The following is a 14,917-nucleotide window of genomic DNA, read 5'->3' as shown; positions in this document are numbered from 1 at the left end:
TTTCTTGCTTATTAAATCTGCCATGTAACAAGGCAGAAGGCATAACATGAAACCTGGCGAGCATTATGGCTCTCCTTTGAACAGGGTTTATTAAGCAATACAGGTAGTATGCCATGATGGGAATTAGTGCTTAGTGTCTGAGAATCTCACAAGATCAAACTAGCCAGGATTGACAAGTTTGGTGGTGCTGGAAGGAGCTGTTAGGTTGCAACCAACTTATGGCAACCCCATCGGGTTCTCAAGGCAAGAGATGTTCACAGGTGGTTTGCCATCCTTTGTGGTTTCCCATCCAAGGGCTAACCAGGGCTGACCCTGTTTAGCTTCTGAGAATCTCACAAGATCAGGCTAGCCTAAACCATCCAAATGAAGGCTGACAGCTTTGGTGCAATCTTAAAATATTAGCTGCCACCAACCTCTGTTTGCCGATTGGTCGAGTGCGGCCCAACCTTGGCATTTGTGGATTCCTGATTGGTTGCTTTGAGGTCCATTGTCTGACCACAAGATACCATAACTCCTGCAGAGCCATTATCTTAATTATGACATCATTGAATTTGGCAGGAAATTGGGTCGGTTAACTTTTGGAAGGCGGTCATATTTACAGCTTTTGGAATCGATCCCAGAAATGGACTCCCCTGTCAGTGCCGAAGGTCTACTGAATGTGGCTTTATTTGCTGGTGACAAATTCTTCTGTGACCTTCCCCTGCCCCATCCGCCCTGTTTTGTCTCTGTTGAATGATGACACTTAAAATCTATCGAAAGAAATGAAACAGTTGCTCATGCCCATCTATGTGTGCCCACAGGAAGTTCTGGGTGATCCAGAGAAAAGAAATGCGGGACTGTTTCCTCTGGATATGAAACGGGACTTTTCTGCACTGGTGTTTCTCTGCAGCTCAGCTTCTTAACCATGTGGTTTTTTTCCCCTCCTCACGGTATCATTCCTGGTTTTTGTTCGAGTTTTCTCCGTGTTCTTTCAGACCACCTTTGCTGCGGTCAGAAAAACATTCGGAGGGAAGCAGGGTAGAGTTGCCAGTTCTGGGCTGAGAAGTTTCTTGAGCTTCAAGCTGGTCATAGGGGCATAGAGGCTCTCCCTCCAAAGGAGCCGTTTTCTGCAGGAGAATGGATCTATGTCAGTGGTGGCGAACCTATGGCACGGGTGCCAGAGGTGGCACTCAGAGGTGGCACTCTGTGGGCACACACAGAGTCACCCCCACCCTCCCACACACATCTAGACTGGCCTGGGCTGCTGGGCTCAATTATTAGCATTAAACCTAAGACCTAGTTTTGGGGAAGCAGCGTAGGTTACCCTGTTAAGTCCTGTTAAACCCCACTGATTTTCATGCGAAGAACTAAAGTGTGATCCTTTACCTGGGAGTAAGCTCGGTTGTTGGCAATGGGGCTTGTTCTGAGTAAACCCTCTTAGGGTTATGATTCACCTGTTGGAAGAGTTGACAGTTGCTTCAAAGCAAAGCCACCGACTACCACCAAGCTTACTCCCGAGTAACACACGCCTCAGAGCCAACCTTTTTTTCTAAACTAAAACCTCAGTATTCAGGTTAAATTGCCGTGTTGGCGCTTTGCAATAAATAAGTGGGTTTTGGGTTGCAATTTGGGCACTCAGTCTCAAAAAGATTCGCCATCACTGATCTATGTTGTCTGCAGATTCCAGGATACCTCCAGACACCCCCGCCCCCCCAGCAACTCTAAGGGGAAAGCGACGCTGTTAAGACTGCACGCTGCAGTTGGGTTGTATTATTCGATTTGTGTACCGCCCTCCCCCCGAAGGGCTCAGCACAATAGCAAATAGCAAACAGCACAATAGCAAAGTAATCATAACATCAAGCAACAAAACATCAATAAACATAACATTATACTTAGCATTATAAACAAGAACATCAATAATCATGGCATCATAAGCTACAAGGCAACAATAATCATAGCAGCAAACATAATCGACATAGATAGATATAATAAGTATAGATGGTGACTTTCCCCTTCTGTCACCTAAGACTGCAGTTAAAACTATCAGCAGAGTTTGAAGCGGAGTCACTCTTGTAAGATGAGAAGGTTTTGTAGTCTTCTTGCACTCACTGCAACCTCCTAACACACCTGGAGAAGAATACTCTCCACGCAAGATGTTCTTTCCAATAGGAAGGTTTTACTTTAGCAGTTGCAAGGTTACACAAGTCTATGCTATACAGAACTCTTCATCAATAACAAAGTTGAACACACACTGAACTTAACTCAGTCTCTCAACTTAGCATAGCATATACAATGCATACATCCAACAGAATACTTTCCCCCCGCCCAGGCAACAGCCTCTCATTGGTATAGAGTCACAGTTGAATTCACCAATCATGTTAAACGTTAATCTTTGCTACTTCTTGCCCCTAGACTGCCTGGCCTTTGGGGTTGGAAAACTTCTGCTAACTTAGAAGATGACCTTTTATTGAACTTTTACTCTTTTTTTTATATCATGACAAAAACCTGGTGCAGAGAAGTCCCACGGTTGGCCCCATGTGACTATGCCTGATTCTTGTTCCATTTCTTCTCTTCTAGGTAGGTAATTTGGGCCTGCTTTTCATGCTGCTGTTTTTTATCTATGCTGCCCTGGGAGTGGAGTTATTTGGGAAGTTAGGTGAGTCTCTCTCTGTCTCTCTCTCTCTCTCTCTCTGTCTCTCTGTCTCTCTCTCTCTGGCCTTCCTTCTTCCATCCTGATGCCCCATTGCTAAGGTGGCCAGCTCCACATTGGAAAATACCTGGAGATTTGGGGGGTGGGGCCTGAGGAGGGTGGAATTTGATAAGGGGAGTCTGGGGCTTCAATGTGATATCATGCCATGGAGTCCACCTTCTAAAGTGGCCATTTTCTCTTATTTCTATCACCTGGAGGTCACTTGCAATAATGAGAGATCTCCGCACACACTCATAGGGTTGCCAGCATTGGGTTGGGAAATACATGGAGATTGTGGGGTTGAAGCCGGGGGAGGGTAGGGTTTGGGTAGGGGAGGGGCTTTTGTCAGGTATGATGCCACAGAATCTATCTTCCAAAACAGCAATTTTTTTCTCCAGGTGAATTGGTCTCTGCTGCCTTGAGCTAACTTGTAATAAATCTCCAACCACCACCTAGAGGCTGTGGCCATAACCTGTTGTTGAGAGGAGTGGTTTATTTCATTCACTGTGGGTTGGGGGACATGTTTTGTGAACATTGGTTGACTTTCATTTTCACTTATTTTGTTGAAATTACTTATTTGCCCACCTTTCTCTCCTGCAAAGCAGGACCGAAAGACACATTTTTTAAAAAGCAATGTAAGGTACAATATGCAATATAAGGTACAATATACAATATAAGGTTCCAGGGACAAATAAGGTACATGTTTGACAAATAGCAATATGAGGTACAATATACAATATAAGGTACTAGGGACAAATACGGAACACCTATTAAAAAATAACAATGTAAGGTACAATATTTGTTTGGGTTCAAGAAACCTGGGAAGGAAAGAAAAGAGAATATGCTACAACGGGAAACCATACCAGCCATCTTTTATGAGAAGTGGAAGTTATATTTTTATGGATTGTGCTATGTCTTAATGGTTGTGGTGGGTTTTCCGGGCTGTGTGGCCATGGTCTGGTGGATCTTGTTTCACCTGCTTCTGTGGCTAGCATCTTCAGAGGTGTATCACAGAGGGAAATCTGTAACACAGTGTGTAACAGATTTCCCTCTGTGATACATTTCTGAAGATGCCAACCACAGATGCAGGTGAAACATTAGGAACAAGATCCACCAGACCACGGCCACAGTCCGGAAAACCCACCAGAACCAGTTGAATCTGGCTGTGAAAGCCTTTGACAATACTATGTCTTAATGTTTGGTAATCAAGGAAAGTAACTGAATACCAGTATTGATGGTCATAGATTTTAATGTTGAATTAATATGATTTAGGGTATTTTATTATTTGCTGGTATATGCATTGTAATCAGCATATTTGATGGATAGTAGGTATGTTTATAAAGAAAGTAAAGCTGAAAACAACAATATTAGTTCAATGGATGATTGGTAAAGAGAGGCTCTCTAAAACTTAGAATGTAACAAATATCAAGATTAATTCTTTTAATATAGATGTAATTTTGGTTATTTTTATCTGTAAAGGTCTGTTCTTACATTTACTTTTACATTCTGTCGTTCGTTCGAATATAAAGTCAATTAAATTTTTGGGTGTGGTGAGGGTGTGGTTAGTGTGTCATCCGGAAGATCCATACTTGAATCCTGGCCTCTCCCAATGAAGAGTTTCAGCTCTCTTGTGCTTCTTTCCCAGACTGCAGTGAAGACAATCCATGCGAAGGACTAAGTCGCCACGCAACTTTCAACAATTTCGGCATGGCGTTCCTCACCCTCTTCAGGGTGTCGACCGGGGATAACTGGAATGGGATCATGAAGGTAACCCCATATCATTTTCTCATTGACCGTCATGCCTTTGTGTCACCATGAATCTCCATGTGAGCGTCAGCCCCCTTACTTATCACCAGTAGCTTCCGTATTCTGATGCATAAAACCAACCAAAAATGGTCAAAGCTCTGGAATCCATCCCATCGAGGAGAGACTTAGGGAGCTGGGTATATTTAGTCTGGAAAGGAGAAGGTTAAAGGGTGACACGATACCCATGTTTAAATATTTGAAGGGATCTCATGTGGAAGGGGGAGCAAGCTTGTTTTCTGTTGCTCCAGAGACTCAGACCTGGAGTAATGGATTCAAGGTGCAGGAAAAGAGATTCCACCAAAACGTTAGGAAGAACTTCCTGATGGTCAGGGCTGTTGGACAGTGGACTACGCTGCCTCGGAGTGTGGTGGAGAGTCCTTCTTGGGAGGTTTTTAAACAGGCTGGATGGCCATCTGTCAAGAGTGCTTTGATCGTGTCTTCCTGCACAGCTGGCGGTCAGACTCAAGATCCCTTGTGGTCTCTTCCAATTCTATTATTCTGTGATTATTATAACCCCCAAGTGGCCAGTCTTAAATGAATAAAAACTGAAAAAAATGACTGTGAATTATTAAGATATGATTATTAGATGCTTATTTCTATTTTGCAATTAAAGGTTAGATGGTAACGAATTTTAAAATTATGGAATGTTCTCTATAAATCATATTAGTGTTATAATTTTAAGCTCCATTAGAATGTATGTAACTTCTTTCTTTCTTTTTTCTTGTTCTATATTTCCTTTTTAAGTCTGAGAAAATTAATAAAAATATTATTTTTTTAAAAAACTCAGAAATTGACAAATACATCCTCTGGGAAAGTGATAACAGCAAGTCAATTTTAGTGTCCACATCATCTGGTAAAACAAGAGAGAAAAGTTATCATTTTCGGATATCATGGCAGGGGCAGAGAGAGGGGGAACTACGCTGCCTCTGCTGCAGCACTGCACACCCCCGCCCCAGAATGCCTCCTAAATCATAAATAAGCAATGTGACTCAGAGAGAATGGGCCTATTTTGAAGGCCACTTGGCCATTAGCACTCAGTGGAACCTCCTTGTTCAGAGGCAGCATATCTGTGAATGTGCCGTTTGTGAGCTTCTCTGGAAGGCCGCTATCGGAAATAAGACGCTGGCCTAGATAAGCTGTGGTCTACTCCGTGATTCTAATGTCACTCTGTTTTTCCCCCTGGCTCCCAAAGGCACCTGGTGGGCCACTGCGAGTAGCAGAGTGCTGGACTAGATGGACTCTGGTCTGATCCAGCAGGCTAGTTCTTATGTTCTTATGTTCTAGGACACCCTACGGGAATGCCACCGGGACGACAAGCATTGCCTCTCCTACCTGCCCCTCATCTCGCCTGTCTACTTTGTCACCTTCGTCCTCATCGCCCAGTTCGTCCTGGTCAACGTGGTGGTGGCCGTCCTGATGAAGCATCTGGAGGAAAGCAATAAAGAAGCCAAGGAGGACGCCGAGATGGACGCCGAGATCGAGTTGGAGATGTCTCGGGGGGCCAGCACCCCAGCTCGAACCCCCGACGGGGGAGGACCCCTGGGCAGCCACGATGTTTCCAAGCCAGGGTCACCCTTCCTCATAAAACACCAAGGCCTGGTAAAAAGAACCAAACAACCTCTGCCAGATAAAGCACTCTCCTTCCTGAAGGGAGAGAGGAAATTAGGAGGCAGGTCTAGATTCCTAAATCCATTTTGTCTCAACTGCCTGTAGGGATCGACATTTTTTTTGGAAGTTTGGAAAGACCACGCTTCAATCTCCACTTCTCTTGTGGAGGACTGAACCCCCTTAGAGCGGTTACTAGGACTTCTAAGTGCCTGGTGGAATCCCGTACTACTGGCAGGAGATGGAGTGGGCAGTTGAAGGCTAGGAAACTCCTGGAAATTTGACAGTGGGGCCTGGAGAAGACAGGGATCTAAGTGGGATATGATGCCACAAAGCCCCCCCTCCAAAGCAGCCATTTCCTCCAGGGGAACTGATCTCTGTTGTCCAGAGATTGAACTGTAATTCTGAGGGACCCCCAGAATCATAGAGTTGGAAGAGGCCACAAGGGCCATCAAGTCCAACCCATTTCCCAGCTGGAGGCGGACATTCCTTCCTATGTCCCAGGGAGAAAAAATTAAAAGAAAAAGAACACTTCCTCTACTCCCAAGAAACTCTTACTATAGAGTCCCTGGCGATTCCTAGAGTACCCAGAAGTAAAGAGGGTAGGTTTAGGCATCGCCATAGCGTCTGTCATAAGAATGTCCAGGTTCCCCATACAGTTTCTGGTGATTTCTAGTGCTACCCGTTTCACTGCCAAGCACTTTAGGAATTGCCAGAAACTCTATTGTAAGATTTTCCTGTCAGTTGACCAGGTCTTTTCCCGGGACACTGGCTCCCCCACAGGCAGTGTGTGGTAATTCTAGCGCTGATTTAGTTTCGAGCCCAGGATGTTTGACTCTAAAAAGGGAACACTGAAATGGACCCAGACGTTGCTGCTGAGAAACAGGAAAGTCGCCCGTAAAGTCCTCCTATTCATGCCCATCAAAACATTGCCCCATGGGGTTAGATCCCTCTTTGCCTCAACCACCAATGACCTCATTTTGCTTCACGATGAAGCCAGTATCTGGCAATGCAGCAAAATCTACCTTTGGCTGCGCGTTGCCGGCTTCGGCTTGAGAAATTCCTGAAAATTTGGGGGGGAAGCGCCTGAAGAAGGTGGAGTTTGAGGAGAGGGGGAAGATTCGGGATGTGGCAATGCAGTGTCAGTCAAGGACACAGGGGCGTAACGAGGCAAACTGTAGCCCTGGGCAAAACCTGAGTTGGATGCCCCCCCCCCATTGACAGCAACTTGGGGGGTGCCATCATGACAGTATCCAGATGATACCCTGAAATTTTGGTGCCGATACGTCCAAAAATGCACCCCTTGCAGGAACATCCCAGAAATTTGCCCAAGAATCTTGGTTCTGCATTGAGTTTTCTGCATTGCTGTCAATGGGGGTTGCAGGCTGGGGGGGGGGGCACATTTCTGAAGGCACGGTCTCAAAACTTTCATGGTCTCATCTGGAGACTGCCCTAATGATACCCCCCCAGGTTTGGTGCAGTTTGGTTCAGGGGGGCCAAAGTTATGGACCCTCAAAACTGTAGCCGCCGTCTCCTATTAGCTCCCATTGGAAACAATGGGGGATGGGGACACCCCCTTTGGAAGTCCATAACTTTGGACTCCCAGAGCCAAACCTCACTAAACTTGGCGGGTAGTATAAGAACAGTCTCCTGATGATACGCTGAAATTTTGGTGCCTCTAGCCTAAAAACTGCGCCCCTTGCAGGCCAAAAATGGAAAACCACTAAAAATACCCAAAAATGAACCCTGCATTTTGATGCCCCCACAAGGTGGTGCCCTGGGCAGCTGCCCACCTTGCCCAATGGGCATTACGCCCCTGCTAGGACATTTGTATCTCACTGACTCTATGGTATACCCTCCAAAGCTCCTTGGGGATATCAGTTGTAATTTTGGGAGAACTTTGGAGGATTATAAGCCTACTCTAGACTCCACCCAGTGTACAGAAAGAGGTCCCCATGAATGCAGAAATGGGCCCTTCTCGGCTTCGGGGGCAGCTGCTTGCGATTGCATGCCTTTTATGCTCCCCACTGACGCTCCTTTTGTCTTCGTAATTTTGTACCCAAAGGAGGTTCTGAGCTGTGAGGATGTGTCTTTCGCCCTCCCCGACTTAGACCTGCTAGAGGGAGGGGCGGATTCCTTGATGGAGTTTGCGTCTTTCTGCTCTTCTCCTCACCGCTCGGTCCCAACACCTTCCCACAGGGCCCCAGGCGGGAAGGCCAAGGTGACTGGATGGACCTGCCGTGGCTTCTGCAACATGACCCCCTCATGCTTCCGTGCTGTGAGGCAAAGCAGTGGCGTGGTGGTGTCCGTGTGACCCGTCTGTGGCTTCAGAGCTAGCGATAGTTTGCATTTGTGTTCCCGTCTCTTTTTTCCGATACCTGCTTCTTGCCCTCGTTTTCGTGTCTCCCACAAACAAGCTGCTGAATTTTCTCCAGTGCGCTTGTCTGGGACATTTTACGGCGCCGACTGACCCCTGTTGCAAGGACAGGACGAAGGAGACGTTTTCCCCTTTCGTTGATGGCCGCTCCTCTGTTGCATTTCTTAGCCCGAGTTCATAGCTCTTATGTGTCCGAATGTATTTTTAAAGCCCTCTCAGCCAACATGCATGGGTAGTCTGGTAGTGATGACCGCTTTGTGTTAACTATGCGCTGTATGGAAAAGTACGGCCTTTTTTCCTTCCTTCAGCTTGGTAAAGAGACCCCTCGCAGTATTACGAGAAGTTCCTCTGCTCAAAGGGCACCACATTTTTCCTATCACAGTAAGGCACAAAATCCTACACGGTAGTGTCCAATTGGTTTCCTCCACATAGGAACCTGCTGGTGTGAAGGAATTTTGTGGCAGGAGGATGCTTCTCCGGTTCCTATAGGGCAGTGTTCTCCAAAGTGGCGCCATTGGGATCCGTGCTGCCCGGCGATAGGTTCTCTGGCTCCTATTTGATTCCACACCCCCAAAAAAGGACCCAATCCTGTCTTTCCTCCAACTCAGTAGAGCAGAAAACCCAGAAACGCCAGAACGTAAGAGGATACTTGACTTCCTGCTTCTCGATATGTTGTGATTGGCTCTGAACCCATGTTGCAACTGTCCCCACTTCCTGTTTTTCATGGCAGCCATTTTGTGCTCGTCTCCGGACCCTGTTCTCCGAATCGCCCAAGTGTTCAAAAGCTTCACGTGACCCCTTTGGCGTGGTGCGGGAAGCCATCTTATGTCTGATGCAACTGCAGGCGTGGAGCCTTTCGAACAGAATTTCTGACCTGTCCTTGCTGCCATATGGACCCCCAATGCCCAGTGGAGTCCTGGTCTTTGTAAGCCCCCAAGCAACAGGCAACCAGAAGGGCAGCTCAGTGACAGAATATTTCCTTTCCATCAAGAAGGACCCAGGTTCACTCCCTGTCATCTCGTGTTGGACCTCCAGAAAAAGAAGAGTTTGGATTTATATCCCCCTTTCTCCCCTGTAGGAGACTCAAAGGGGCTTACAAACTCCTTTCCCTTCCTCTCCCCACAACAGACACCTTGTGAGGCCCGTGGGGCTGAGAGAGTTCCAAAGAACTTTGACTAGCCCAAGGTCACCCAGCAGGAATGTAGGAGTGCGGAAACACATCTGGTTCACCAGATAAGCCTCTGCCACTCAGGTGGAGGAGTGGGAAATCAAACCCTGTTCTCCAGATTAGAATCCACCTGCTCTTAACCACTACACTCTTAGGAGGCCAGTGGTAGAAAACAACGGACCAGGGACAGCCCTAGTTCGAAACATCATCTGGGCCCCCCTGTGCTTTTCTCTCGCATAAACACTGGCCCTTTCCCCACAAATTACCTAAAACATTTGTAACACATTTTCAATCCCAATGTTTATTCGCACTCATCCCCTCGAAATGATTCATGGCTGCTGTGAGAGTTTTTCCTCCATTACTTTTTATGAGTTATTGGTTGCGGGGACAAGATTTGTATATCAGTCTTATATAAAGCCATGGTGCGACTGCACTTGGAGTCCTGTGTTCAGTTCTGGTCTCCACATCTCAAAAAGGCTATCGAAGAGATAGAAAAAGTGCAGAGAAGGGCAACAAGGATGATTGAGGGATTGGAGCACTTTCCTTATGAAGAGAGGCTGCAGCATTTGGGACTCTTTAGTTTGGAGAGGAGACGTCTGAGGGGGGATAGGATTGAAGTCTATACAATTATGCATGGGGTAGAAAATATCTACAGAGAGAACTTTTTCTCTCTTTCTCACAATACTAGAACCAGGGGGCATACATTGAAAATGCTGGGGGGAAGAATTAGAACTAATAAATGGAAACATTTCTTCCTGCAACACGTGATTGTGTTTGGCATATGCTGCCACAGGAGGTGGTGATGGCCACTAACATCATGTTTGGGCTTTCTCGCCCCGCCCACATCAATAACATGGGCAGGGCCAAGGAAGCCCAAAAACGACACATCAGCAGGACTTCCTGCTGCTCGTCACCTTCACGAAGGCATCTGGTCATGGGACCAGATTAGTTGCGCCTGGGGACAGAGGTTGCCCCCTGTCCCCAGGCTGATACGCCACTGTTGCCAAGAATATTGTTTGAGCTGTACTGCGGATGTCTATTTTATGGGAATCCTATAACAACCTGTGGTCTGTGGACACTGTGTCCTTTCAGGTCTTTTGGACCTTTACGGAGTGTCTGTTCCTTCCATAGGTCCAGTTTGCTATGTGGTATGCATAGCCCCCCCTTTTTTTGGTGTTGTGTTGAGTTGCGAGCTTGTGAATTGGGGCATCTGCCAGGCCATGCTGTTTGTAGAGGGGAAATCTGAAATCTGGAGGGCTCTGTTCTAGCCATTCTGTGCAGTGAGGACAGATAGCTGTTGTTACGTGAATGCAATCCTTTCAGTGATCCAGAAAAGGGTCCGGGGTCTGTGGCCGGGCACCGGACGCAGGTTCAGTTCCCGGCATCTCCGGTGAAAAGTCTGCTGGTGTAATTCAGCTATTCACAGTAGAAAAAACTAAGGGCGAAACATCGACATTATGCTGACTTGAAAAAGAAGCTATATTGGTGCTAATAGCTGCAGATCTGTAGCACTGAGCAGTTCTTATTAAAACTCTTCTGTCTTTGAAATTCCTTCTATGTTATGTTGGAATAGCCAGTGTGTGTAGTGGTTACAGAGTCAGACTAAGATTTGGGAGCCCTAGGATTGGATCCCGGGGGGAGAGGTCATGGGTGAGTGACACGGGGGAGTGCTTGGCTACAAAAGACCCCAGGTTCAAACTCCGGCATCTCCAGGTGAAAAGACCAGGTAGTAGGTGATGCGAAAAACAGTTGCCTGAGACCCGGAGAAGCTCTGCTAGTCACAAGCGGACTGTGCTGATAGATGAACGGCCTGATTCAGGATAAGGCTGTTTAATGTGTAGATCACTGAAACTTGCTGGGTGACTCAGCATAACTTTAGCATAACCTACCTCACAGGGTTGTTGTGATCATAAAGAGGAGGAGGTAGGGCACTCTGAGTCCTTGTTGGCAAAAAAGACAGAATAGAAATGAAGACACGAAACAGTTAGAGCAGTAAGCCGCAGCCCTGCAGTCAAAAGCTCTCCTGACAACCTGAGTTCGATCCTAACAGAAGTCGGTTGCAAGTTGCAAGCTCAAGGTTGACTCAAGTTTCCCTCCTTCCAAGGTTGGTAAAATGAGCACCCAGTTTGCTGGAGGTATGAAATGGAGACGATCGGGGAACGCAATGGCAAACCACTCCATGAAACATTGCCTAGTAAATGTCAAGATGTGATGGCACCCCATAGTAGACTACAGCTGTTTCTGCACGAGCCAAAATCACCAATTTCGGCCCGCTAAAACACAGGCACCGGCTCAGATCGATGCGGCGCCGCTCCTGCCCGAAACGGTGTTTTTGAACCTTGCTCCCCGAGCGAGGTTTTTGGAAAACACTGGCTTCCATCTGGTGCCAAGCAAACGGCACAGGGTGGAAGCCGGCGTATTTCCCGCACTGCTGGACGCCTCCTACCTCCTGCTGCCTTCCATCACTTTGTGGAGGCCAGGGGACATGCCTTCTGGCCTCTGACCCCAGAGGTGCCACTCTGGCCACGGGGGCGTGTCCCCTGGCCTCCACAAAGAAACGGAAGGCGGCAGGAGAAAGGAGGTGTTTGGGAGCAGTGCAGCCCATGTGAAGGCAGCCAGCCAGGCCATTCATGCAAACGGCCCAGGGGTGTGTGTGTGCATCGGCATGAACTATGTCGATGCACCCCCACTCAGCTGGCCATGTGGAAATGGCCTACCTTTTTTCTTTACCTAACCAAATAAATAAATAACCATTCTTTTAAGATTATTGACTCTATGTGCACTTGGCGGCAGCAAGCGAGTGGACCAGAAGGGTCACGATGGAAAGTCTTGGAGAAAGTGAGTGCACAGTTTTGCACAGAGGATGTCCAGAAAAGGCTCGGGGAAGAATAAACAGAGGAGAGGCCAATCAAATTGGCAGTATGTGTGGGGCTGAGGAGTTGAATGTGGAAGGCATTTGGCATGCCCACATGTGGCTCGCAGCCCCGACCTGATTTTGGATAATTCTGTGATGGTGGCAAGTGTCCTCAAGTCTCAACTGACTGATGATGACCCCATCTGGTTTTCAAAGGAAAAGACAAACTTAGATGGCTCGTCATTGGCTGTCTCTGCGGAGTGACCCTTGCCTTCTTTGGTGGTCTCCCATCCAAGCCCTAACCAGGGCTGACCCTGCTTAGCTTATATGATCTGACAAGATCAGGCTAGCCTGGACCATCCAAGTCAGGACAAAAGATATACAGAGGCCAGGTGGAGCTGGCAGTGTTTAAGAGTGCGCGTCTTCCTGGTCTTTTCTACCGATTAGATAAGTGATTATACAACTTTCTTCGACTCTAAACTTCACATAGCTGTGTTTTCAACTACAGTTTCCGCCGAGAACTTGGCTGGAACCAGAAAATTCGCACTTAAAACAATAACATGGGTGCTAGGAAGTGGAGGTTGTCCTACCCAGCTGTTCAAGACCAGAAGCAAAGTAAGCAAATTAAAATAGATAAATTTTGCCACGGCAACCATACGGAGAGAAGGGCTGTTGTGTTCGAACTTTTAATTGACCGTGAGCGTACCAATGGATTTGCGTTGCTGGATGACAACTGGTCTCCCAAATTCGTAAATATTCAGGAGGAAATTCCAGTTTTACTCCGGGGAAGTCTCAAATGTGGGAGTTTTGTTCCCTCAATTACCAGGCTTCATTCTTGACAGGAATCTAGAATCCAGTTACTTTCATTTACTTACTCTTACTTAACTTACTTGGCACTTTACTTCTACTACTTCATTTCTACTTACTTCTACTCTTCTAATTTACTACTCTACTTGCATTTACTTACTTCTACTTCTACTTACTTCTACTTACTGCTCTTATCATTTACTACTACTATCATTTCTACTTTACTTCTACTTTACTTCATCTTATACCCCATCGACATCCCCATATAAGGGCTATTCCGGTCTGCTGAACAACATAATTCAAAACATTAACAGGAGCAAATCCTATAAATACAATACATAGGCTCCATCAGTAAAACATCTTAAAATTCATATAAACAGCAGTCATATAAACAGTTAGCAAATAAACAAGAGGCGTCCAAACCCCAATTAAAACCTACCCCGCAAAAGGGGGGGATGGTAGGCCCCTCAATATGAGGGGCTCTGATGTAAAAGTGCCAGGCAAAGAGCAGTGGGGGGGCACCCACATCAGTGGGCTGGAGCCAATCCAGTAAAGGCCCCTGGTAGAACAGTAGGCTGCCTTACAGGCCCTTCTGGCGGAATCTCACTCTCAAAACCCGCAGGGCCCGGACAGTTGGAGGAAGGGTGTTCCACCAGGCCGGGGCCAGGGCTGTAAAAGTCCTGGCCCGTGTGGAGGCCAGCCGCATCATTGAGGGGCCAGGGACCACATTAACACTGGCGAATGGAAGTGCGTACGCTGATTCTGCAGGAGCTCTCGACAAAAGTGATCCCGTAGATTGACTAACTCTCTCAAAACCTAAAACAGCCCTTAGCTGTGATAGAGAGAGGTGGTTTTCCATTGCCTGCTTCCTTGGAGCAGCCCTGGACTTCCTTGGTGACCACAACCAATTCTGTTTAGCTTCCTAGATCAGATGGGTTTGGGATAGCCTGGGCCGTCCAGCTCAGGGCAAACAGTTCTGTAGTACCTTAATAAATGTGGGCCAGGGATGCCTAACACTAAAGTAGTGAGCACCGCAGGGTGTTTAGCCCTGTAGCCGCTGAGACACATACCCTGGTAAGAAGTGTGAACCAGGAGTAGAGCAAGGGGGAACTGTGTCAGGGGCACGTGCGCACCCTGCACCCCTGCTGCAGCGCCACCCACCTCCAGAATGCCCCCTCCATGCCTGGCCACACCCCTGCACTGGGGCGCGCCCAGAGTGTTGCCCACCCCCATCCCATGGGCGCTACGCCACTGTTGCAAACAGATCTGCCTCGATAGAAAAGGCATTAGAAAATGTCAAACACAAGGTCTCCTTGTCCCGTTTCCCTTCTAATTCTACCTTTACTCCTCTTGCCTACCTGCAGGAAGCTGTTGCTGGCCTGGGGCCAAACAGAGACCCCCAGAACCTCCTCATGGTCCGCAAGATCTCTGTGGCAAGGATGCATTCATTGCCCAATGACAGCTACATGTTTCGGCCAGTGATTCCGGCAAAGGCCCCATATCCACTCCATGAAGTTGAGTTAGAGGCCTACTTGCATAAGTCACCCAGAGGTATGCCATGGGGATGGGGGGCGGGGGGGTGTTTTCAGTTTTTAAGGTGCTGAATTCATGCAACACTTCCTTGCTCGAGGT

At 47.3% G+C, this 14,917-nt stretch overlaps 1 protein-coding gene across 3 annotated transcripts in view; it reads left to right on the top strand.

Annotated features, from left to right (window-relative positions):
- CACNA1H (calcium voltage-gated channel subunit alpha1 H) overlaps positions 1-14,917 on the top strand; it is a 156,835-nt gene that overhangs the window by 138,660 nt on the left and 3,258 nt on the right. For 2 of the 3 annotated variants that reach the window (XM_048495554.1, XM_048495553.1), the window contains exons 26-30: positions 2,557-2,635; positions 4,314-4,435; positions 5,759-6,073; positions 8,145-8,300; positions 14,650-14,836. In XM_048495554.1, coding sequence (XP_048351511.1) covers positions 2,557-2,635; positions 4,314-4,435; positions 5,759-6,073; positions 8,145-8,300; positions 14,650-14,836 — 859 coding nt within the window. The remainder of the gene's footprint in view (positions 1-2,556; positions 2,636-4,313; positions 4,436-5,758; positions 6,074-8,144; positions 8,301-14,649; positions 14,837-14,917) is intronic. The other variant, XM_048495555.1, reaches the window with a different exon arrangement.

This window comes from Sphaerodactylus townsendi, linkage group LG04 (assembly GCF_021028975.2).
Source record: "Sphaerodactylus townsendi isolate TG3544 linkage group LG04, MPM_Stown_v2.3, whole genome shotgun sequence".
In the NCBI taxonomy this organism is placed as follows: domain Eukaryota; kingdom Metazoa; phylum Chordata; class Lepidosauria; order Squamata; family Sphaerodactylidae; genus Sphaerodactylus; species Sphaerodactylus townsendi.
The sequence above is the reverse complement of the archived record's forward strand: the minus strand, read 5'-3'. Positions and strand labels throughout refer to the sequence as shown.